The 24,287-nt window shown below is 41.2% G+C and overlaps 1 protein-coding gene across 3 annotated transcripts in view; it reads left to right on the top strand.

Moving 5' to 3' along the window:
* abca5 (ATP-binding cassette, sub-family A (ABC1), member 5) overlaps positions 1-24,287 on the top strand; it is a 98,679-nt gene that overhangs the window by 33,798 nt on the left and 40,594 nt on the right. For all 3 annotated transcript variants that reach the window (XM_072242636.1, XM_072242635.1, XM_072242637.1), the window contains 5 exons: positions 7,878-8,049; positions 10,968-11,026; positions 12,623-12,733; positions 22,541-22,716; positions 23,390-23,509. In XM_072242636.1, the coding sequence (XP_072098737.1) occupies positions 7,878-8,049; positions 10,968-11,026; positions 12,623-12,733; positions 22,541-22,716; positions 23,390-23,509 (638 nt within the window). The remainder of the gene's footprint in view (positions 1-7,877; positions 8,050-10,967; positions 11,027-12,622; positions 12,734-22,540; positions 22,717-23,389; positions 23,510-24,287) is intronic.

The following is a 24,287-nucleotide window of genomic DNA, read 5'->3' as shown; positions in this document are numbered from 1 at the left end:
AAATATAAATCCAATTATTAGCTTGTTTCATCAATTACGCAAAAGAACCAATTCCTCCTTAAAACATATCTCAGATAATTGTTCTAAAATTTAATGCGCATTCTGAAATCACAATCTAGAAAACTTAATTTTGAAAATAAGTGATTGTTCTGATACGAGAATTTTTTTTTGGTTATCTTTATATCCTAAGACTTGTGTTTAATTTATATTTTGGGAAAGTTGTATTTGAACGTATAACTGTTTTCAAATGTATGGGGTCTAGCTGTTTTTACTTCAATAATTTCCATTGTGTCTACCGTCAACAGAAATATAATATGGCATATGACTATTGGACAGTTCTTCATCTTTTATTATCTTCTGTGCTCTATTTTAAAACTACAAAATTATTACAGAGACAGTTTTGTTGGCAGTTAATGTTCAATACTTTTTCAGTGAAAGTGCGTTAAGCCCATCATTTCTACTGGGACATAGGCTGCCAACAGCAGCTTGCCAGTGTCCTCTGTCTTGGATCAGTCTTTCATATTGTCCTCTGCTGTAGCCCATCTTCTTAGATTCTTTGTTTCTCAAGGATGAGAACTTTGGAGCTTCTGATAGCATTTCTATAGCACTCTTTTTTTTTATGACAAGGGGTTGCTAGCCCCTTGCCCAATCCTTCTCTCGGAGCGGGCTTCAGACCAACCATGGCGGTGTTGGTATCAGAGAAAAATAAATATATAATCTGATGATAGTGTACATTAAGGTTTCACTTCTTAAGAATTGGTGCAATCACAATGCTCCTATTTTCTTGTGCTCTTGTTTTCCTTCACACTATCTAAAAACATAGAAACATAGATAAACCTATAGCACAATACAGACCCTTTGGCCCACAATGCTCTGCCGAACATGTACTTACTTTAGAAATTACTTAGGGTTACTGATAGCCCTCTATTTTATTAAGCTCCATGTACCTATCCAGGAATCTCTTAAAAGACTCTATCGTTTCCGCCTCCACCACTGTCGCCAGCAGCCCATTCCACACACTCACCATTCTCTGCGTAAAAAAAAAACTTACCCCTGATATCTCCTCTGTACCTTCTTCCAAGCACCTTAAAACTGTGTCCTCTCATCTTAACCATTCCAGCCCTGGGAAAAAGCCACTGACTATCCACACGGTCAGTGCCTCTCATCATCATATACACCTGTGTCAGGTCACTTTTCATCCTCTGTCGCTTCAAGGAGAAAAGGCCAAGTTCACTCAAGCTATTCTCATAAGTCATGCTCCCCAATCCAGGCAGCACCCTTGTAAATCTCTTCTGCACCCTTTCTATAGTTTCCACATCCTTCCTGTAGTGAGGTGACCAGAACTGAGCACAGTACTCCACGTGGGGTCTGACCAAGGTCTTTTATAGCTGTAACATTAACTCTCGGCTCTTAAACTCAATCCCACGGTTGATAAAGGCCAATACACTGAATGCAGATCCCCAAGATCCCTCTGATCCTCCACACTGCCAAGAGTCTTACCATTAATACTATATTCTGCCATCATATTTGACCTACCAAAATGAACCACCTCACACCTATCTGGGATTGAACTCCATCTGCCACTTCTTAGCCCAGTTTTGCATCCTATCGATGTCCCGCTGTAACTTCTGACAGCCCTCCATACTATCCACAACACCCCTAACCTTTGCGTCATCAACAGATTTACTAATCCATCCCACCACTTGCTCATCCAGGTCATTTATAAAAATCATGAAGACAAGGGGTCCCAGAACAGATCCCTGAGGCACACCACTGGTCACCGACCTCCATGCAGAATATGACCCGTCTACAATGACTCTTTGCCTTCTGTGGGCAAGCCATTTCTAGATCCACAAAGCAAAGTCCCCTTGAATCCCATGCCTCCTTACTTTCTCAATAAGCCTTGCATGGGATACCTTGTCAAATGTCTTGCTGAAATCCCTATACACTACATCTACTGCTCTAACTTCATCAATGTGTTTAGTCACATCCTCAAAAAATTCAATCAGGCTCGTAAGGCACGACCTGCTTTTGACAAAACCATGCTGACTATTCCTAATCCTATTATGCCTCTCCAAATGTTCATAAATCCTGTCTCTCAGGATTTTCTCCATCAACTTACCAACCACTGAAGTAAGACTTGCTGATCTATAATTTCCTAGACTATCTCTGCTCCCTTTCTTGAATAAGGAAACAACATCTGCAACCCTCCAATCCTCCGGAACTTCTCCCATCCCAATTGATGATGCAAAGATCATTGCCAGAGGCTCAGCAATCTCCTCCCTCGCCTTCCACAGTAGCCTGGGGTACATCTTGTTCAGTCCCAGAGACTTTATCCAACTTGATGCTTTCCAAAAGCTCCAGCACATCCTTTTTGTTATCTATATGCTCAAGCTTTTCAATCCGCTATAAGTCATCCCTACAATCTCCAAGATCCTTTTCCGTAGAGAATACTGAAGCAAAGTATTCATTAAGTGCCTCTGCTATCTCCTCCGGTTCCATACACACTGTCACACTTGATTGGTCCTATTCTCTCACGTCTTATCCTCTTGCTCTTCACATACTTGTCGAATGCCTTGGAGTTTTCCTTAACCCTGTTTGCCAAGGCCTTCTCATGGCCCCTCTGGCTCTCCTAATTTCATTCTTAAGCTCCTTTCTGCTAGCCTGAGAATCTTCTAGATCTCTATCATTACCTAGGTTTTTGAACCTTTTGTAAGCTTTTCTTTTCATCTTGACTAGATTTTCAACAGCCTTTGTACACCACAGTTCCTGTACCCTTCCATTCTTTCCCTGTCTCATTGGAACGTACCTATGCAGAACGCCACGGAAATATCCCCTGAACATTTGCTACATTTCTGCCATACATTTCCCTGAGAACATCTGTTCCCAATTTATGCTTCCAAGTTTCTGCCTGATAGCTTCATATTTCCCCTTACTCCAATTAAACGCTTTCCTAACTTTATCTGTTCTTGCCACTCTCCAGTGCTATGGTAAAGGAGATAGAATTGTGATCACTATTTCCAAAATGCTCTCCCACTGAGATACCTGTGACACCTGACTAGGTTCATTTCCCAATACCAGGTCAAGTACAGCCTCTCCTCTTGTAGGCTTATCTACATACTGTGTGTCAAGAAACCTTCCTGAACACACCTAACAAATTCCACCCACCTAAACCACTTGCTGTAGGGAGATGCCAATCAATATTTGGGAAATTAAAATCTCCAATCACGACAAATCTTATTATTATACCTTTCCAGAATCTGGCTCTCTATCTGCTGCTTGATCTCCCTGTTACTATTGAGTGGTCTATAAAAAACACCTAACAGAGTTATTGACGCCCTTCCTGTTTATAACTTCCACCCCTTTCACTTTCACTATTTCTCTCTTTCACTTAGCGAGGAAAACTGTTGAGTTATTTTTTTCCATGGATTATAGTTATATTTCAGTAAATAGTATTGGATTTTAAAGTTTGTAGCTTTCACTATATTATTGCCCAAGATTATATTACTCGAAAGCGGCCAGTAAGGTGGAGAGTGGCTGGTGAGTGAGTGGGCCAGTGAAGGAGTGGAGCTTTGAGGCTTTGACTCGAGAGATTCTGGCAGTTTTGGCAGTTGGTCTGTGCAATCAAGTCAATCAGGATTTGAATAGATATGCAGAAAGCCGTTGGTTAGACAATCAAGATTTGAATAGCTCAGACTCAGCAGAAAGCAACTGATTGGGCAATCGAGGTCAGGTGACCAAGCATTTTGAAAAGCTCAAACAGATAAATAGAGGGATAGCTCAAGCAAAGCGACCTGTGGAAAGCGGCCAGTGAGTGAGTGGAGCTTTGAGGCTTTGACTCGAGAGGCAGAGGACGAGAAGAGGCGGAGGACAAGCTTGCTCACAGTTAGTCTTTACAATGTCTCCTGAGATGGTGATGTGCCTCTCGTGAGATGTGGCAGTCTTGGGGGAACGCCCCTCTCCCACAGAGTCACATCTGCCAGAAGTGCATACGGCTGGGCGATCTGAAAGACTGTGTAAGGAATCTGGAACAGCACATGGATGACCTTCAACTCATAAGGGAGAATGAAGCAGTCATAGATGAGAGCTACAGGGAGGTAGTCACACCTAGGCTGTCGGAAGCAGGTCGTTGGGTGACAGTCAGAGGGGGGAAAGCGAAGGTGAGCAGACAGGTAGTGCAGAGCACCCCTGTAGCCATTCCCCTGAATAATAAGTTTATTGTCCTGGATACTGTTGGCGGGGACGACCGACCAGCTGTGAGCCACGGTGGCAAGGCCTCCGGCACTGAGTCTGACCTGGTGGCGCAGAAGCGTGGGACGGAGAAAAGGAGAACTGTTGTCATTGGAGACTCTATAGTCAGGGGAGAAGACAGGAGATTTTGTGGATGTGAGAAGGACACCCACATGGTTTGTTGCCTCCCGGGATGTCTCTGACCGGGTGCACGACATCCTGGTACGAGAGGGAAAGCAACCAGAAGTTGTGATACATGTTGGGGCCAACGACATAGGCGGGAAGAGGGATGAAGTCCTGAAGTGTGAGTTTCGGGAACTAGGCAGAAGGCTGAAGAACAGGACCTCAAGGGTGGCGTTCTCAGGATTGCTGCCAGTGCTACGTGACAGTGATGGTAAGAATTGGAGGAGATGGCAGTTGAATGCGTGGCTGAGGAGTTGGTGCAGGGAGCAGGGTTTTAGATTTTTGGATCATTGGGATCTCTTCTGGGGAAGGTGGGACATGTACAGATTGGATGGGTTGCACCTGAACTCGAGGGGGAGCAATATCCTTGCAGGTAGGTTCACTGGCATGGTTCGGGAGGGTTTAGACTAATTTGCAAGGGGAATGGGACCCAGAGCAATAGAGCAGTGAAAGAAGTGCATGGAGTAAAGCCAGATCTAACATATAGAGAGGCTTTGAGGAAAGAGAAGCAGAATAAATGGTGTAAAGACAGTAAGGTAGAAGGGCTGAAATGTGTGTACCTCAATGCAAGAAGCATCAGGAACAAAGGTGATGAACTGAGAGCTTGGATACATACATGGAATTATGATGTAGTGGCCATTACAGAGACTTGGCTGGCACCAGGGCAGGAATGGATTCTCAATTTTCCTGGATTTCAGTGCTTTAAAAGGGATAGAGAGGGTGGGAAAAGAGGAGGAGGGGTGGCATTACTGGTCAGGGATACTGTTACAGCTACAGAAAGGGTGGGTAATATAGCAGGATCCTCTTTTGAGTCAGTATGGGTGGAAGTCAGGAACAGGAAGGGAGCAGTTACTCTATTGTGGGTATTCTATAGGCCCCCTGGTAGCAGCAGAGATACAGAGGAGCAGATTGGGAGGCAGATTTTGGAAAGGTGCAAAAATAACAGGCTTGTTATCATGGGTGACTTTAACTTCCCTAATATTGATTGGCACCTGATTAGTTCCAAGGGTTTAGATGGGGCAGAGTTTGTTAAGTGTGTCCAGGACTGATTCCTGTCACAGTATGTGGACAGGCCGACTAGGGGGAATGCCATACTAGATCTAGTACTAGGTAATGAACCGGGTCAGGTCAGATAGCTCTCAGTGGATGAGCATCTGGGGGACAGTGACCACCACTCCCTGGCCTTTAGCATTATCATGGAAAAGGATAGAATCAGAGAGGACAAGAAAATTTTTAATTGGGGAAGGGCAAATTATGAGGCTATAAGGCTAGAACTTGCGGGTGTGAATTGGAATGATGTTTTTGCAGGGAAATGTACTATGGACATGTGGTCGATGTTTAGAGATCTCTTGCAGGATGTTAGGGATAAATTTGTCCCAGTGAGGAAAATAAAGAATGGTAGGGTGAAGGAACCATGGGTGACAAGTGAGGTGGAAAATCTAGTCAGGTGGAAGAAGCAGCATACATGAGGTTTAGGAAGCAGGGATCAGATGGGTCTATGGTGGAATATAGGGAAGCAAGAAGGGAGCTTAAGAAGGGGCTGAGAAGAGCAAGAAGGGGGCATGAGAAGGCCTTGGCGAGTAGGGTAAAGGAAAACCCCAAGGCATTCTTCAATTATGTGAAGAACAGAGGGATGACAGGAGTGAAGGTAGGACCGATTAGAGATAAAGGTGGGAAGATATGCCTGGAGGCTGTGGAAGTGAGCGAGGTCCTCAATGAATACTTCTCTTCGGTATTCACCAATGAGAGGGAACTTGATGATGGTGAGGACAATATGAGTGAGGTTGATGTTCTGGAACATGTTGATATTAAGGGAGAGGAGGTGTTGGAGTTGTTAAAATACATTAGGACGGATAAGTCCCCGGGCCCTGACGGAATGTTCCCCAGGCTGCTCCACGAGGCGAGGGAAGAGATTGCTGAGCCTCTGGCTAGGATCCTTATGTCCTCGTTGTCCACGGGAATGGTACCGGAGGATTGGAGGGAGGCGAATGTTGTCTCCTTGTTCAAAAAAGGTAGTACTGATAGTCCGGGTAATTAGAGACCAGTGAGCCTTACGCCTGTGGTGGGAAAGCTGTTGGAAAAGATTCTTAGAGATAGGATCTCTGGGCATTTAGAGAATCATGGTCTGATCAGGGACAGCCAGCATGGCTTTGTGAAGGGCAGATCGTGTCTAACAAGCCTGATAGAGTTCTCTGAGGAGGTGACCAGGCATATAGATGACGGTAGTGCAGTGGATGTGATCTATATGGATTTTAGTAAGGCATTTGACAAGGTTCAGAAAGTCAAAAGGCATGGGATCCAGGGAAGTTTAGCCAGGTGGATTCAGAATTGGCTTGCCTGCAGAAGGCAGAGGGTGGTGGTGGAGAGAGTACATTCAGATTGGAGGATTGTGACTAGTGGTGTCCCACAAGGATCTGTTCTGGGACCTCTACTTTTCGTGATTTTTATTAACGACCTGGATGTGGGGGTAGAAGGGTGGGTTGGCAAGTTTGCAGACGACACCAAGGTTGGTGGTGTTGTGGATAGTGTAGAGGATTGTCAAAGATTGCAGAGAGACATTGATAGGATGCAGAAGTGGGCTGAGAAGTGGCAGATGGAGTTCAACCCGGAGAAGTGTGAGGTGGTACACGTTGGAACGACAAACTCCAAGGCGGAGTACAAAGTAAATGGCAGGATACTTGGAAGTGTGGAGGAGCAGAGGGATCTGGGGGTACATGTCCACAGATCCCTGAAATTTGCCTCACAGGTGGATAGGGTAGTTAAGAAAGCTTATGGCGTGTTAGCTTTCATAAGTCGAGGAATAGAGTTTAAGAGTCGCAATGTAATGATGCAGCTCTATAAAACTCTGGTTAGGCCACACTTGGAGTATTGTGCCCAGTTCTGGCCTCCTCACTATAGGAAGGATGTGGAAGCATTGGAAAGGGTACAGAGGAGATTTCCCAGGATGCTGCCTGGTTTAGAGAGTATGCATTATGATCAGAGATTAAGGGAGTTAGGGCTTTACTCTTTGGAGAGAAGGAAGATGAGAGGAGACATGATAGAGGTGTACAAGATAATAAGAGGAATAGATAGAGTGGATAGCCAGCGCCCCTTCCCCAGGGCACCACTGCTCAATACAAGAGGACATGGCTTTAAGGTAAGGGGTGGGAAGTTCAAAGGGGATATTAGAGGAAGGTTTTTTACTCAGAGTGGTTGGTGCATGGAATGCACTGCCTGAGTCAGTGGTGGAGGCAGATACACTAGTGAAGTTTAAGAGACTACTAGACAGGTATATGGAGGAATTTAAGATGGGGGCTTGTCTGGGAGGCAGGGTTTGAGGGTCGGCACAACATTGTGGGCCGAAGGGCCTATGTTCTATGTTCTTACTCAGCATGGATTAACCTGTATTTATATTTTTATTGTGTATTCTGGTTTGATTCTTTTGCAGATATTAACATTAAAAATCTCTTTGCTTTGTTTATTAGGTGAATTTGGGCAACATCAGCCTTTCTTCTATTTCCTTCAGCCTTCTTATTGGTTCCGTAAAAAGAAACATTATGATCCAATTGATTGTGAAAATGAACTTGCCCAAGGATCTATATTTAATGAGGTGGTTGAAGCAATGCCTGCGGAATTTAAAGGAAAAGAAGCAATCAGGTATGAATAGCAATTCAGCAATGAATGGAGAGTTGGCGAAAACTAGAAATTTGTCTGTAGTTTCTAGCAATAAGCTTGCAAAGCTGTTGAGCTGTGTACTAATGTGCACTAACAAAACTGATTCTATACAGTATAATGATCAAATAAAATTTCTGGTAACACATACAAAATGCTGGAAGAACTCAGCAAGCCAGGCAGCATTTATGGAAAAGAGTAAACAGTTGACGTTTTGGGCTGAGACCCTTTATCAGGACTGGAAAAAAGAGTTAAGGAGTAAAAGGGTGGAGGAGGGGAGGAAGAAGTACAACGTAGTAGGTGATAAGCAAAATTGTGAAGGGGAGGGATGAAGTAAGGAGCTGGGAAGTCGATTGGAGAAAGAGAGAAAGGGCTGGAGAAGGGGGAACCTGATAGGAGAGCATAGAAGACTATGGAAGGAAGGGAAGGAGAAGAGCACCAGAGGAAAGTGACAGGCAGGTAGGGAGATAAGGTGAGAGAGGAAAATAGGAATAGGGAATAGTGAAAGAGAGGTAGTAGGGGCATTACCACAAATTCAAGAAATAGATTTTCATGCCATCAGGTTGGAGGCTACTCAGATGAAATATAAGGTGTTGCTCCTCCAACCTGAGTGTGGCATCAGCGCGGTGTCACCTTACCTATCACCTATTACCTTATATTTCTTTATCACCTCCCCCACTTTCTTACTCTGACTTCTCATCTTTTTTTTCCAGTCCTGATGAAGGGTCTCGGCCTGAAACGTCAACTGTTTACTCTTTTCCGTAGATGCTGCCTGGCCTGCTCAGTTCCTCTAGCATTTTGTGCGTGTTACCTTGATTTCCAGCATCTACAGATTTTCTTTTGTTTGTGAAAGGAAATTCCTTCTGATTTCTTTCACATTGTCATTCTGGATTCAGATTGAACTCTGGGAAGCACACAGCTCTTTATGGTCTCTGGTGGACATGGAAATATATTTTTAAAAAACAATTCTAATAGTGTTTTGCATTAGCGCTTTTTCTCCTGAGAAGTTAAAAAATATACAAAGGTTCAGCCAACAAGGGAATCAAGTGCCCACTTTAGGATGCATTTCCAACAGGATTAGTTGCAAACAAGACTTAGATTAAACAACTGTGATTGTTTGAATGATGGAAAATTCTTACTGTGGCCTAGGCAGCATCCTGTCAATGGTAATACAGAGTTAGGCTCCAGAACTAATTTTGCCTCCGCTATTCCACTGCAGATTCAACACTTGTATGTACTCAATAATGTGGAAAATTGTCACGTACAGTATGTCTTGATCACAAAAACCAACACAAACTAATCTGACCAATTGGAACCCAACAGCCTTAATTATCAGCAGATTGATGGTGTTACCAAAAGTGCTGTCAAACAGCACTTTCTCGACAATAACTTGCATACTGATATCCAGTGTGAGTTTTGCCAGAACTACTTGGCTCTTTGTATCATCACACCCTTGGACTGTAATTATACCAAAGATCTGAATTCCTGAGGTGAGATGAGAATGATTGCCCTATGTGTCAAAGCCACATTTGACTGAATGTGGCATTAAGGAGCCAAAATAAAACAGAAGTCAGAAGTTGGAGATACTAAAGAAGATGGTCATTACTGCAAGAGATCTATCATTCAACCACAATATTTCACTGCAGGAGTTCCTCTGAGCAGTGTTCTAAGCCCAGTTATGTTCAGCTGCGTCATGGATGATAAATGAAATGGGGATGTTTGCCAATGACTACACAATGTTCCTTTCCAATTGCAACACCATAGTAAATGCAGCAAACTGTGCCTGTAAGTAGTAAGACCTGGACAGCATTTTGTTTTAGGCTGAGAAATAGCAAAAAAATAGTCACACCACGAAAGCGCCAGGTAATGATTATCTCCAAATGAACCAGTCTGTAATTATTTATATGGCTTTACTATTTTCAAGTCACCTGCACCAGGAAAGCTTTTCCATCATCTACAAGGCAAAAATCTGATGCATGATGTTTCCCACTTGTCTGGATGAGTGTAGCTCAAACAGCTCTCCAGACCCAGTATCATCCAGAATCAATCAACCTGGCTGATCAGCACTAGGTTGTACGTTTGTTATCTCCATCTCCATCATGCAGTGACTACAGTTTCTGGCTTCCAGAAAATGCTTTACAGTTAGTTATATCTCAAACCATGATTTATGTGCCAAAGAAGGATAAGGGAAGCAGGTGTGTCACCACCTGCAAATTCTATTTGATGATGTCTGACTTCGAAGGGGTTGCCCAGATTCCAAAAGAAAACTGCCAGAGAAGAAATTTTAATTTCTACTGTATTTCTTAGTCTACATGCTTCAGGACCAACACCAGCAGGTTCAGGAACAGTTACTATCCCTCAACTATCAGGCTTTGACTAGAGGGGATAACTTCACTGCACTCATCCCAACACTGAACTGTTTCTGTAACCTATGGACTCACTTTCAAGGATCTCATATTCTCAAATATCTATTGCTTAATTATTTATTATTATTTTTGCTTTTTGTATTTGCATAGTTTATCTTTTGCAGATTGGTTGTTTGTTTTGTGGTTTTTTCCATTGATTTTATTGTGTTTCTTTGTATTTATCATAAATGCTCACAAGAAAATTAATCTCAGAGTTGTATGTTATGTGTTCATTCTCGAGGACTACTGCAGGGCACTCACCAGTACAGCACCATGCAGGATATTAAACTGAACTTTATAGATAACGCTGCTTGTACAAGATTTGAACTCCTTCCACTTGGGAGTGACTGAGTGGCATAGGAACAACACAATTAACTACCACAACAGAATATAATGATATGTATATACTTAGATAATCAATTTACTTTGAACTTTGAATAAGAAAATGACATGCAGCAACAAAAACAATTCTTGATGATAGTATGTGGTATTTTTCAGGTTAAGTGATGTTTACAAGTTATTTAAAGGAAAGGAGAAGAAGGTGGAAGCTCTGAAAGGTCTGTACTTCTGTTGGCTCTATTCTTTACATATTATTTCACTATTACATTGTTGATTCAGTGCACTGCATGTTAATTTAGTTGAGAGATGAAGATTATATCAGGTGATATGTTTTGTTTTTGGCAAGCCTTTCCATATGCGAATATATTCGATGGAATAATTTATTTGTTACAATTATCATTGGCACTGTGGTTGGCTTCATTCTAACACTTTACACTTTGTAAGTGGATGTGATTAACAGTTGTTTCCATACCTCTAGGGGAATGGTGCACATTATTTATGCTATTTCAAGATTATTTTATAAAACTTTTAATTACTCCAGTCAGGCAAATTTGAAGAATATGCATTTAACTTTACATATGAAAGAGGTTTTCGCTTGCAATGTTTATATTTTCCATACTAATACTTGATTTTTTTGTGTCATGTATACCATGTGGAAATAGTAGATGAATCGGCCTAGGCTGCAGTAATGCTGCCACAATATTGGCTTACATTCGTCTGAGCCAGAGCCCATGGTGAGCATCCCTGTGCCAAGGCTTTTCTCAGTTATTGGCATGAAATACCAGCATTGGGAAGGGATTTTTTTTTAACACATTATGTACAATGCCTAAAAAGAAGTATGTGAATTTACTTTAAAATGAAAGCTATAATGAAAGTGTAGATTTTGCAAATGGCAGGATCAGGCAAGTTAGGTTCATTGGTCTTTCTTTATGATGTATGATTTTATGATATCAATGTTATGATTATGTATTTCAGGGTTCTTTGGAATGTAGGTTTCACTGAAAATTCATTGCATCTATTGCCCATCACTATATGGCCTTTGAGAAATGGTAGTGAGCTACCTGTATGAACAGCTGCAGTCCTTCTGCTGAAGGAGTTGCAAAGTGCTGGATGGGGAGCTGCAGGATTTGAACACTGTGATGATTAAGGAATGATATAGTATTTCCATATCTGGATGTTATGTGATTTATATATAGGTATCCGTTAGTTTCGTGAGACCATGGATTTGCGCCTTGGAAGGTTTCCAAAGAAGGTTGTAAGGAAGACTGGCAGTTGCCCATGCTGCAAGGCTTCCCTCTCCACACCAACGATGTTGTCCAAGGAAAGGGCACTAGGGCCAATACAGCTTGGCACCGGTGTCATCGCAGAGCAATGTGTGGTTAAGTGCCTTGCTCAAGGATGCAACACGCTGCCTCAGCTGAGGCTCAAACTAGCGACCTTTAGATCACTAGACCGACGCCTTAACCACTTGGCCACACGCCAACACTATGTGATTTGGAGGGAAACTTAATGTGATGGTGTTTCCATGTGCCTATTGCCTGTTCTTGATCATGGAAGTAATCGGTTCAAGAGGTGTGTTAGCGTAGCCCAGTTGTGCAACTGTGGCATATTTGTGTTTGGCACATTGCAGTCATAATGCAGTGAAGGTGGCAGGAAGGAATATTTAGGGCAATGGACTAGAGCTTTCTTTGTTTCATGGCTGGTGACTGATTAATAGTCATAAAAAATGGATGTGGATTTTCCTTTTAAGAGAGCTAAGAAAAATCATTCATGTCAAGTTAATGACTCATCTGTATTATACATTTTATCTTCAGGTTTGTCGTTCGATATATATCAAGATCAGATTACCGCACTATTAGGCCACAGTGGAACTGGAAAGACAACATTAATTAATATTCTCTCAGGATTATGTCCTCTATCAAATGGTAAGACTGGATTTGTGCTCTACAAAGGAAAACATTAGAATTAATGTAACACCATATGTGTCTGTACGTATATGAAAGTTAATGAAAGCAGTATAGTTATTTTAGAAATGCTGATAGGGTGGAAAATACTAAGGGACAAGGACAACTTGTGACTTGAACTGCAGGTATGCTTGTTGAACTCCCAACAGGCAAACGAGCCATATTAGATTGTAGTCATTAATAATAAAAAGATTTAGTTAATAGCTTAAGTGAATGAATGGAAGTCTGAGCACAATCGTAAAAGGTAGACTCATTATTGTTATGCAGTGCAACACAGAATATTCACCATGAGTTGGGAAGTTATTATGGGTAAAGTAACAAAACTGAAGATGGGGTTAGTGATAAAATAACTTAATGTAATGGTTATGTACCAAATGGGCAAGAGCTCTACTCAGCATTTTAAAAACCGAACAATATAAAACTAAAAGAAGAAAACATTCTGGCTATTGGGAGTTGCAAAATAAAGCTCAAGATATCTATGTGGAATTAAAGTTGTTTCCATTACCAAGGTTTTGAAAAGTAGTAGGTTTGAACATTGTGAAGTGTTCTGACTATGTCGCTGTAATGTTGAATCAGGTCCGTGGATCTGGCAAGTGATACAGAAAGCAATCTCTGCAAATAGGTAGTATATTAATCACCTATTTACAAATAGTAAAAATTTGACCAAACTTTCATGTTCCACAAGTTACATACATTACAAAGCTGAATATTCAACAAATATACTTAGTTAAAAGTGAACGTTGAGTATACCTTCCCAATCGTTATGTACATCCTTGCCTTAAACAAAGGAAGAAGAGCGAGTCCCTTCCATGTGCTATTATATTTACTCAGGATATTTGGAACTGTACACCAGGCATCTATCCAATGGGAAAAGCAACGGCAGCTTCTAAACTAGCCAATCACAACAGAAGCAACTTTCAACAATCAGAATAAACCACACCCCCACAGGACAGTCACGCATTCTCTTGTTTTCTTTAGATTGGAACATTATGCATGCAAATCTGCAGTTTCATATATATAAACAGTGTTGACATACAGAAGCAATTTCCAAATTTGCGTGCGAACTTGGAACTGTAGTGAATCGTGAGAAAGTTAGTAAAAGCCTTAAAAGGAGCTATAGACAGAAGCATAGCACAAAAGTACACTTTGTATAAAAAAAAGCAAAACATTACAATTTAGAAAGAAGAAAGAAGTTCGGTGGAATATATGCATCATGTGCCAGAAGTGGCAGGGCAAGATTAGAAGGTGGTTAAAAAGCAAGGACATCATGGAGGAACTTCATTTTTCTAATATAGTTTGTCGCTAGGTAATGTGCTGGTTCGTTACTGGCGAACTATCTGTCCTTGCCGAAATATGTGAATTCAAAGACCTTGAAAAGACAGGGTACAACTATAAAGTGCTGTTTAAAAAAAAAACTACCATCACTGGCAACTTGGCATCCTGCCTAAAATCCTATTTTAAGTTCATTAGATGGAACCTGCAGCAAATCTTTTATTTTACATATCTGAGTAGGAGTTAAATCCTGGTAAGGACTTGTGTAAATGCATAAAGTCTCAAAATGCTCCAGTAAGATTCACCATAAGAATATAATTTTAAATTATATTTAGATACTCATTAACTAAATCAAGTTTAGTTTGACATTCTGAACATCAGTTTGTTTTTTAATGTAATTAATCTCTCAAACTTTTTTAAGTAAAATATGAGAAGTGATTTAATTGTGCGAATTCTTTGTTCAGGAAGGCCCCAGCTATCATCTTTATTCTGTAATGTGTAACTTGATTGGAGATGTGTGATAACAAGATCGCAACAATTGGCCTCTGCTTATGAGTTATTTGGGGGGGGGGCAGAGTGGAGATACTGAGTTAAAATTTAAGTTTATTGTAGTTCAACCATATACATGTATACCACCAAACGAAATAATGTTCCTCCAGACCAAAGTGCACAGCACAGTACACATAACTCTCTCACAACACACAAGATAATATTGCCACAAATAAATTAACCAAATATTGTCCATTTATGACAGAAGTCAAAAAGTAAACAGTATTCGCATCTGGTGCTTCAAGTGTGATGGTGCTTAGCGGGAGATCGTGGCGTGAGTTGGAGACAGTTTCTTGTGGACTTTACGTGTGAGTTTTAAAAAGCCAGCAGGGCCTATTGGGACTTGTCTGCAGAGTAGGAGATTGCTTAGGTTGATAGTAATTTAGTAAGGGTCAATAAAAAGATGCAAGGTTCAAGTGGAGCGGCCATTGTTGCAGTGGACATTATTAGAGTGGTCAGGTTTTGACTCAACAGGCTTGGGCTAGAACTTAAGTTTGAGAAGTTAGATTTCAGATTTCTACATCATGGGATCTCTTTTGGGGAAGGTACTACCTGTACTAAGAGGATAGGTTACATCTGAACCCGAGGGGAATCAATATTCTTGTAGGCAGTTTGCTAGAGCAGTTGGCAAGGGTTTAAAGTAAGTTGGTATGGGGAAGGGATTCTGAATGATAGGGCTGAGAATGGGGCAGTTGGTATATAAGTCAATGGAATGTGTAGTGTGACTGTGCAGAAAGACAGGCAGATGATAGGGCAAAATTGCAGTCAGTAGGATGAGGTAAAGGCTAACATGGGGTCAAAATCCAAAAGGGCAATTAATTCAGGACTGAAGGTGTCGCTTTTGGATGCACACAGTATACAGAATAAGATAGATGCTCTTGCAGTGCACTTAGAGATTGGCAGGTATGACATTATGGGCATCACTGAGTTGTGGTTGAAAGAAGATCATAGTTGGGAGCTTAATATCCAAGGATATACCTTGTATCAGAAGGACGGGCTGGTAGGTAGAGGCGGGTGGAGTGGCTCCATTGGTAAAATTGAAATCAAATCCTCAGGAAAAACAAGTGATATAGGATTGTAAGATGTAGAATCTCTGTGGGTAGAGGTTAGAAACTGCAGGTGTAATAAGACCCTGATGGAGTTGGATACAAGCCTTCAAACAGTGCTGGAGTGTGAGATATAAATTTCCACAGGAAGGCGAGAAAAGTGTGTAATATTGGTACTGTTGTGTTAATCATGGGGATTTCAATGTGCAGATAGATTGGGGAAAATTAGGTTGTTGTTGGATCTGAAGACAGCGTATTTTTAAAATGCCTATGAGATGGCTTTTTAGAGCAGCTTGTGCTTGAGCCCATTAGGGGAAAGACAATTCTAGATTGGGTGTTGTGTAATGAACTAGATATGATTAGGGAGCTTAAGTGAAATAAACCCTTAGGAGATAGTGATCATAATATGATACAATTCATCCTATCATAGTGGCCAGTGCTATCATGTTTGCTGTTGTGTGCTGGGGCAGCAGGCTGAGGGTAGCAGACACCAACAGAATCAACAAACTCATTCGTAGGGCCAGTGATGATGTGGGGATGGAACTGGACTCTCTCACAGTGGTGTCTGAAAAGAGGATGCTGTCTAAGTTGCATGCCATCTTGGTTAATGTCTCCCATCCACTACATAATGTACTGGGTGGGCACAGGAGTACATTCAGCCAGAGACTCATTCCTCCAAGATGCAGCACAGAGCGTCACAGGAAGTCATTCCTGCCTGTGGCCATCAAACTTTACAACTCCTCCCTTGGAGGGTCAGACACCCTGAGCCGATAGGCTGGTCCTGGACTTATTTCATAATTTACTGGCATAATTTACATATTAATATTTTCTATTACTATTCTATTACTATTTATTATTTCTATGACTATTACTATTCACTAATAGTAATATTACTATTACTATTTCTATTACTATTATTTATGGTGCAACTGTAACGAAAACCAATTTCCCCCGGGATCAATAAAGTATGACTATGACTATGATCCTGCGGTTTGAGAAGGAGAAGGAGTATCAGTATTACAATGGAGTAAAAGGAATTGTAGAGGCATGAGAAAGGAGCTGACCAAAGTGAATTGGAATGGCACACTAGCAGGAGTGATGGCAGAACAGCAATGGTTGGAGTTTCTGAAGGCAATTCGGCAGGATAGATACATCCTAAAAATGAAAAAGTTATTCTTTAAGGTGGATGAGGCAACTGTGGTGACAAGGGTAATCAAAGATAGCATACAGGGTACTGATATATAAAACAGCAAAATTTAGTGAGGATTTGGAAGCTTTTAAAAACCAACATTTAAAGGAACTTCCTTAGCCAGAGGATGGTGAGTCTGTGAAATTCATTGCCACAGATGGCTGTGGAGGCCAGGTCATTGAGTATATTTAAAGTGGAGGTTGATAGGTTCTTGGTTAGTCAGGTCATCAAAGGATACAGGGAGAAGGCAAGAGAATGGGTTTGAGAGACACAATAAATCGGCCGTGATGCAATGGGAAAGCAGTCTCGATGGACTAGGCTTATCAGTCATACTCCTCTGTCTTATGGAGACCTGGGTGGTGGCAGTGAGTTCAGTAGTCTCATGCCCTGGAGGAAGAAGCTGATTCATATCCTAACAATTTTTGTCCTAATGGTATGATGCCTCCTGCATGATGGTAGGGGGTCAAAGAGGTTGTTGGACAGATGGGAGGGATCATTGATAATACTGAGGGCCCTGTGTACATTGCGCTCCTAATGAACATATCAGGTGGGTGGAAGAGTGACACTGATGATCCTCTTAGCGGTCTGCACAATCCTTTGTAGAGGCTTGTGGTCAGATGCCTTTGCAATTTCCATACCAGATGGTGATGCAGCTGGTCAGGACACAGTGGTGCTACTGTAAAATTTGGTTAGAGTGGGAGGGGGGGGTGGCTGCCTCGCTTGCCTCAATTTCCTCAGGAAGTGGAAATGCTGCTGTGCTTTCTTAGCTAAAGAAGGGGTGTTGAGGGATGCAGTAAGATCATCTGTCACGTGCACCAAAGAAAATTGGTGTTCGTAACTCTCCACGGAGGAGTCATTTATGTGTAATGAGGAGTGGTCAGCCTACTCCTTCTAAGGTCTACAATCATCGCTTTTGTCTTGTCCATACTGTGTCTCGTTGTGCTCCCACTATTCTATTAACTGTTCTACCTCCTCTATGTATGTCGTCTTCTCATAGTTGTTAATGAGGCCATCCGCTGTTCTGTCATCAGCAAGCTTGATGATTCAGTTTGAACTGGATCTAGCAGAACAGTCATGTGCCTGCAGCAGGCTGAGCACACAGCCCTGATGGGGCGCCAGTTGCACCAACACTTTTGACCTTTTCTCTACAATCAAGACTCAAATAAAGCAGCAGAGAAAATTGATGGTTTAATTCCATTTAGTTTTAGTCTTGTAGAAAAGGTGATGAGAAAGGTATTTCCTGGCCTATTCCTGCTTTTTTTTAAATGTCTGGGAGCTCCAGAATCTGCCCACTTTTGTCAACATTGAGAAATTTAGACAGGAATATGAAAGCTTTTAAATTTCATTTTGTAGTTTTATTGAAAGATTTCCACCTTCATTAGCTCCAAGCTGTAGTAAGTTTGCAATGTACAGCAACTTTCACAACCTGTCTTTCTGGCAGAAAAGCAGCTAATTGAATAGTTTACTATTTAGTCTTCAATTACTGTGAAAACAATCTATTTTTTAAAATATTCTATCTTTTAGATGGATCACCTCATGCTCGTTGACAGTGTTGGTAGTGCTCAGAAATTTCTAGTTCCAGCTTATTCAGGTCATTGTAAATGGGACAGATGTTCAATCACTTTATATCAAAAAGCCCACCTCCAGCACGTGGGTTGGAGACATGGCTGCACTTCCTGGTTAAATGGCCTCTAGTTCATCCATCCTAAATCTGTTCATCAATTTAGCTGCAAATGCTATTATTATTGAGATATTTCCATGGTCTGTAACTTAGACCATAAGATGTACGAGCAGAATTAGGCCATCTGGCCCATCGGGTCTGCTCCGCCATTCAATCATGGCTGATCCTTTTTTTTTAATCTCCTTCTCAAACCCAGTTCCTGGCCTTCTCGCCGTAACCTTTGATGCCATGTCCAATCAAGAACCTATCAATCTCTGCCTTAAATACACCCAAAAACCTAGCCTCCCCAGCTGCATGTGGCAACAAATTCCACAAACTCACCAGCCTTTGACTAAAGAAATTTCTCTGCATCTCTGTTTTGAAAGGCCGCCCTTCCATCCTGATGCTGTGCCCTCTTGTCCTGGACTCTCCCACCATGGGAAACATCCTTTCCACATCTACTCTGTCTAGGCCTTTCAACACTTGAAAGGTTTCAATAAGATCCCCCCCCCCCGCCATCCTTCTGAATTCCAGCGAGTACAGACCCAGAGCCATCAAATGTTCCTTATATGATAACCCTTTCATTCCTGGAATCATTCTTGTGAACCTTCTCTGGACCCTCTCCAATGCCAGCACATCTTTTCTCAGATGAGGGGCCCAACGCTGTTCACAATACTCAAGGTGAGGCCTCACCAGTGCCTTATAAAGCCTCAGCATCTCACATCCTTGCGCTTGTATTCTAGACTTCTTGGAATGAATACTAACATGGCATTTGCCTTCCTCACCACTGACTCAACCTGCAAGTTAACCTTCAGGGTGTCCTGCACAAGGACGCCCAAGTCCCTCTGCACCTCAGATTCCTGGATTTTCTCCCCATTTAGAAAATATTCCGCATATTTATTTCTACTACCAAAGTGTATGACCATGCATGTTCCAAGTTATTTGATTATTTATAGCTTGCAGTAATTTGGAAATTTGGTTGATCACTGTCCTTTTCTAAACATTTGCAGACATTTAGGCTCTGATCAAGAAGCCATCGTCAGTGCGCAGTTGAGGGTGTTGTCTCCTCAGAATGCTGGCTTGTATACCCCTTTAGGGTCCGAATGGATATTGATTAGATATTATCCAACTAGAACAGAATGTCTAATTAAAATTAATATGATTATTACTGTCTATAAAATAGTCAATTCCCTGGGGGGCCCACCACTCCTCCTGGAAATCCTCCACTGTACCCATTGTGACCTCATGCTCCCTCTTCAAGGACAACTGGGCATGAGCATATCCTCAGAAGAGGGGCGGGCAATCGGTCCTGCCAGAGCCCTCGACTTTCCATTGCCTAGATCCGTGAATGGCCACCTTGGCCAGGCCCAGGAGCAAACCCACCAGTAGATTCTCCTTGCAACCTGCCCTTCCTCCGAACTGGGTGCCCATATAATTAAAAACCTGTTGCATGGTACTGCCCTATACAACACCTCCCACTCCAGGTCCCCGATGTACAGGGCTCTTTCCTGGGGACTTCCTCTGCTGCTAGATGGTAAAACAGATTGTCAAGGCCAGTCTGTTCAGCAGGTGAAGGCAAGGAAGTGAAAGGTGTGCGCGAGCAGCCAGTATAAAATGCTTTGGAATGTCACGAAGGGCACAATGGGCATCCCCACAAGACGGCTCATATTGTGTGAGATCCTCTCCTGCATGCTATCCCGAGGCCTGGGTCTGACAAGCGCTTCCGGCCTATCAACTGATGGTGCAGCCGGAACCTCTCCACTTTCCTGAGTGCCCTTGTCACTCACCATGATAGGATGAGGACCAGTCCCCCTCACAGCCAGAGCACCATCCCCCACTGACACAAGAACACCCTGTCTGGATGAGACTAGACCCCATACTCTCAACAGCTCTCAGTAAAAGTGAGGCAGTTTCCTCAAAGTGGAGCAGCTGATGCTGTCTGCTGGAAGGCATGTGCCCTCCTGCAGGCAGTGCCCCCTGTGGAGAAAGTGCATTGTCAGCACGTGCTATCTTGAAGAGTGGTCGCTATGCAGGTATCTCTGCAGGGTCCTGCCCTCTGCGATTGGAAGACACAGGACCGCAGCAGAGATCCAATGCCTCCTATTGCCCCAGAAGAAGTCCCGCAGCCACTTCGGGGTCCTGGAGACAAAAGCAGTGGGCAGGACTAAAGTAATCAGCCAGTACTGTATCTTTAAAATGAAAGCTACTTATCAAAGAGTTTTACATGGACTGGTGATCCAATTTGTCCTATTCCATTGTGCCTAGTCAGTGGTAAACCTACAAATGTAGCAATGGCTCCAGCAAAATTGAAAAAACATTTAACTACAAATCACAGCCATATGACATGTAAAAGTGCTGATTATTTTAAACAACTATTAGAATCGCAAAACAAACAGATAAAGTCACAGTCAAGTAGCTTTAAGACCATGTCACTTGAGATTGTTTAAAAAAACTGTGTGAAAACTTTGACAAAGAACACACCAATCTCCTGCTACATACAGACATTCGGTGGCTTAGAGGAGGAAGGGTTTTCAACAGGGTGTTTGAGCTGAAAGATGAATTGCAGGAGTACTTTTGAAGAAAATAGTAGGCCAGATTTTGCTAAGTGCATTGAAGATGAAGAATAGCTGCAAAAACTAGCCTACTTAACAGATATTTTTCATCATATAAACCAGTTGGACAAGTCTGTGCAAGGGCCTGGAGAAAATGTTTTGACTTCAAGTGACAAGATTCTTGGATTTAAAAGGAAGCTGGATCTTGGAAAAATCATGTTGCAAAAGGAAACCTTGAAATGTTTCCACTGCAGCTTGGGCTTAAGGATATCAGAAAGAATCGAGCTTTATTGAAAATCACCTGGAAGAACTGCAGAACAAAATTGAACAGTATTTGTCTTCCTTTTCAACACAAGTGTATGACTGGATGAGGGACACTTTCTCTGAATCTTCTGCTCACACTGAGAACTTGATTTAGAGAGAAGAGGAAGAACTTCGTGAGCTGCATTCTGATCATGCACTCAAGATGAGATTTATTGACCTGCCGTGGACAACTACTGTATTTCTGTGGGGGAAAAAAAGAGTATCCTGCCATTCATAGGAAAGCAATGAACATTTTGCTGCAGTTTTCAGCTTCCTACATGTGTGAGCAAGCTTTTTCTTAAACATATAAACATAGAAAATAGGTGCAGGAGTGGGCCATTCGGCCCTTCGAGCCTGCACCGCCATTCAGTATGATCATGGCTGATCATCCAACTCAGAACCCTGCACCAGCCTTCCCTCCATACCCCCGATCCCTTTAGCTTGTTTAACAAGTATGAAGAGCAAGGATAGAAATCGTCTAATTTCAGTTGAAGTTGAAATCCGTGTGTGTTTATCTCAAGTTTGACACAGAATTGAAAAATTTATTATGTTTGTCTTATGGGTTTTTAAAATTTATGGAAGAGAAAGAATAAGTAATTTTAAGAAGGGTAAGCTAAGCTTGACTATCTTTTTTTTCAAGAAAGGTTGGCTAATCATTCAATCTCAATTCAAAAAGAGCATTGACAATTATTTTTGATTACTGATCATGCTAATGTACCGTGAGCTCTAGATACAACAATTTTTATGCAGGGGTTCCCTGAGACCTGAAAATTATTTCAAGTGTTCCTCCAGGGCAAAAAGGTTGAGAAAGGCTACCTTAAGCTAATACAAGTGCCAGCCTGAACCTTATTGTTAAAATCTGCTTCAGTGTTTGAATCCTCTACCTTTTCATAAGTTGAATTTGTTCTTGAAACATAATTACACAAATGTTTTTGGTTGTGTGTGGTTCATGGTTAAAGCCATTGTATGTCCAACTTCTGTGTTTTGTAATCTTAGAAGACTTGTTGAGATTTTTTTCAGTGTGTTTGAGTAGTTTTCAGGTTTAAGTTAAATGCTTTGGTAGTGTATGATTTCAAGGCCCATGCATTTATAGCCTCAAAAATGTCAAAAAGCCAATAATTAGAATGCATTCAGGATTTATTTGCATCCCATTTTATGTGCAGCAAAACAATATGCATGTTTCTTCCTCTTTTGTAGGATGTGCAACAGTTTATGGCTACAAAGTTTCTGAATTGGATGAAATAATTGAAATCAGAAAGATGATAGGAGTTTGCCCACAATTTGATGTCCTGTTCTACAGTCTTACGGTAAAGGAACATTTAAAGATAGTTGCTATGATAAAGGGAATTGCAACAAAAGAAATTGATAAAGAGGTAAGTCTTCTAAACAAGCTTTATTCTGTCAGTTAGCTGCATCTTTCAAAGTTTTAATTATATGACCGTGAATATTAGAAGTTAATGTGACTACTGTATTATCAGGAGCAAGTAGAAAAGTGATGTAATGTTGGCTAGCTACTTACATGAAATTAAATTAAATCTATTTCAGAAGCATAAATAATTGTTGAGATAAGGGAGAATTGGGAGAAAGGAAATGTTTAATATACAGCTTTGTTGGTGAGCCATCTGGAAAGAAGGTAGACAAATTACTCTGAAGTGCAATTCTCCATCCTACTGGTTTATCAATTTTAATGGATGACATGCAAAAACTGATTAACTAAAAGCAATGACTCCAATTTTTTTCATGCATTTGGACTATTTTGTTTGAAATATCTTTTCTTCTTGCTAGTTTTTGTGATGTATTGTACTTATAAGCAAAATATGTATTAACCAGTTGGATGCTGAAAGTGCTACATGCACAAACAAAAGAACAATTACATTACAAAACCAATTAGCTGTTGGTTATGTTACATAGCCAATAAATCATTGATGTAGTTTCTCCAATGGAAAGCGCTTGACATATTATTTTGTTTTTTAATCCACTTCAAAACTTTTATAAAATAGGATTAATTCCACGGAAATGTAATTTTTATTCAATTGCTTTATTCAGGTGCTAAATGTCATTAAAGAATTGGATATGGAATCAATAATGGATGTCCGTGCAGAAAAACTCAGTGGTGGACAAAAAAGAAAGCTTTCAATGGGAATGGCCATTTTGGGAGATCCTAAGGTGAGAGGTTGGATGTGGGCATTTGATTAGCAATAAAATTCTGTCTGTTACTGGAGCCAGTGAAAGGTAATGTGTAAAAAGCCACTGTAAAATATTGCGGTTGCATTCCAAAAACTTTAATCCTGCCTTGTCAGTTGTATATCGTCACATGAAATTTGGGGGCAGGGAGGAGACAATAAAATATTCCACAAAATATGGTAATTTAGTGTCCCCCTTTGATATTGTAATAAACTCTCACATTTCTCTCTTTCTTGTATGTTATAGCCTCTTGTCATAATGAGCGGCACAAGTTTTTAAAGTGTTACTGAACTGTAAAGATAATGAAACTTTAATTTTTCAAATAAGTACATAATTAATAAAAAGCAATCTCTCCAAATTTTTGTATGCCTTTACAACTACATAATTCTTTAGACCTTGCAAATTGTAAACCTGAGGAAGTATCTAGCTTCAATTAGGTGTCAACCTGTTTGATGGAGTAATATTTCCAATGTGCATGATCAATTCCAGTTATTTTCAGGCACTTTATATTTTAAATCTGCATCTTTTCGATTTGGGAAAAGAGAACATCCAGCCATAGTGACCCATATTAAGATCCCACAGGAAATGTTCATACTCAGACTTGAGACGAGGAATTGCCCAACTGTAGAGAGAAGTGTTCTTGTACTTATCTAACAAATATCATTCTAAATTTGCCAAAATTGTGAATAACCTCTCCAAAATTATCTTATCAGCAACTTGCTAGAATGTATTTTTCTTTACCAGAATGGCTAACTGCTGA

Source organism: Mobula birostris, chromosome 24 (genome assembly GCF_030028105.1).
Source record: "Mobula birostris isolate sMobBir1 chromosome 24, sMobBir1.hap1, whole genome shotgun sequence".
Classification (NCBI taxonomy): Eukaryota; Metazoa; Chordata; class Chondrichthyes; order Myliobatiformes; family Myliobatidae; genus Mobula; species Mobula birostris.
Note: the sequence above shows the minus strand (reverse complement) of the source record. Positions and strands in the feature narration are given on the sequence as shown.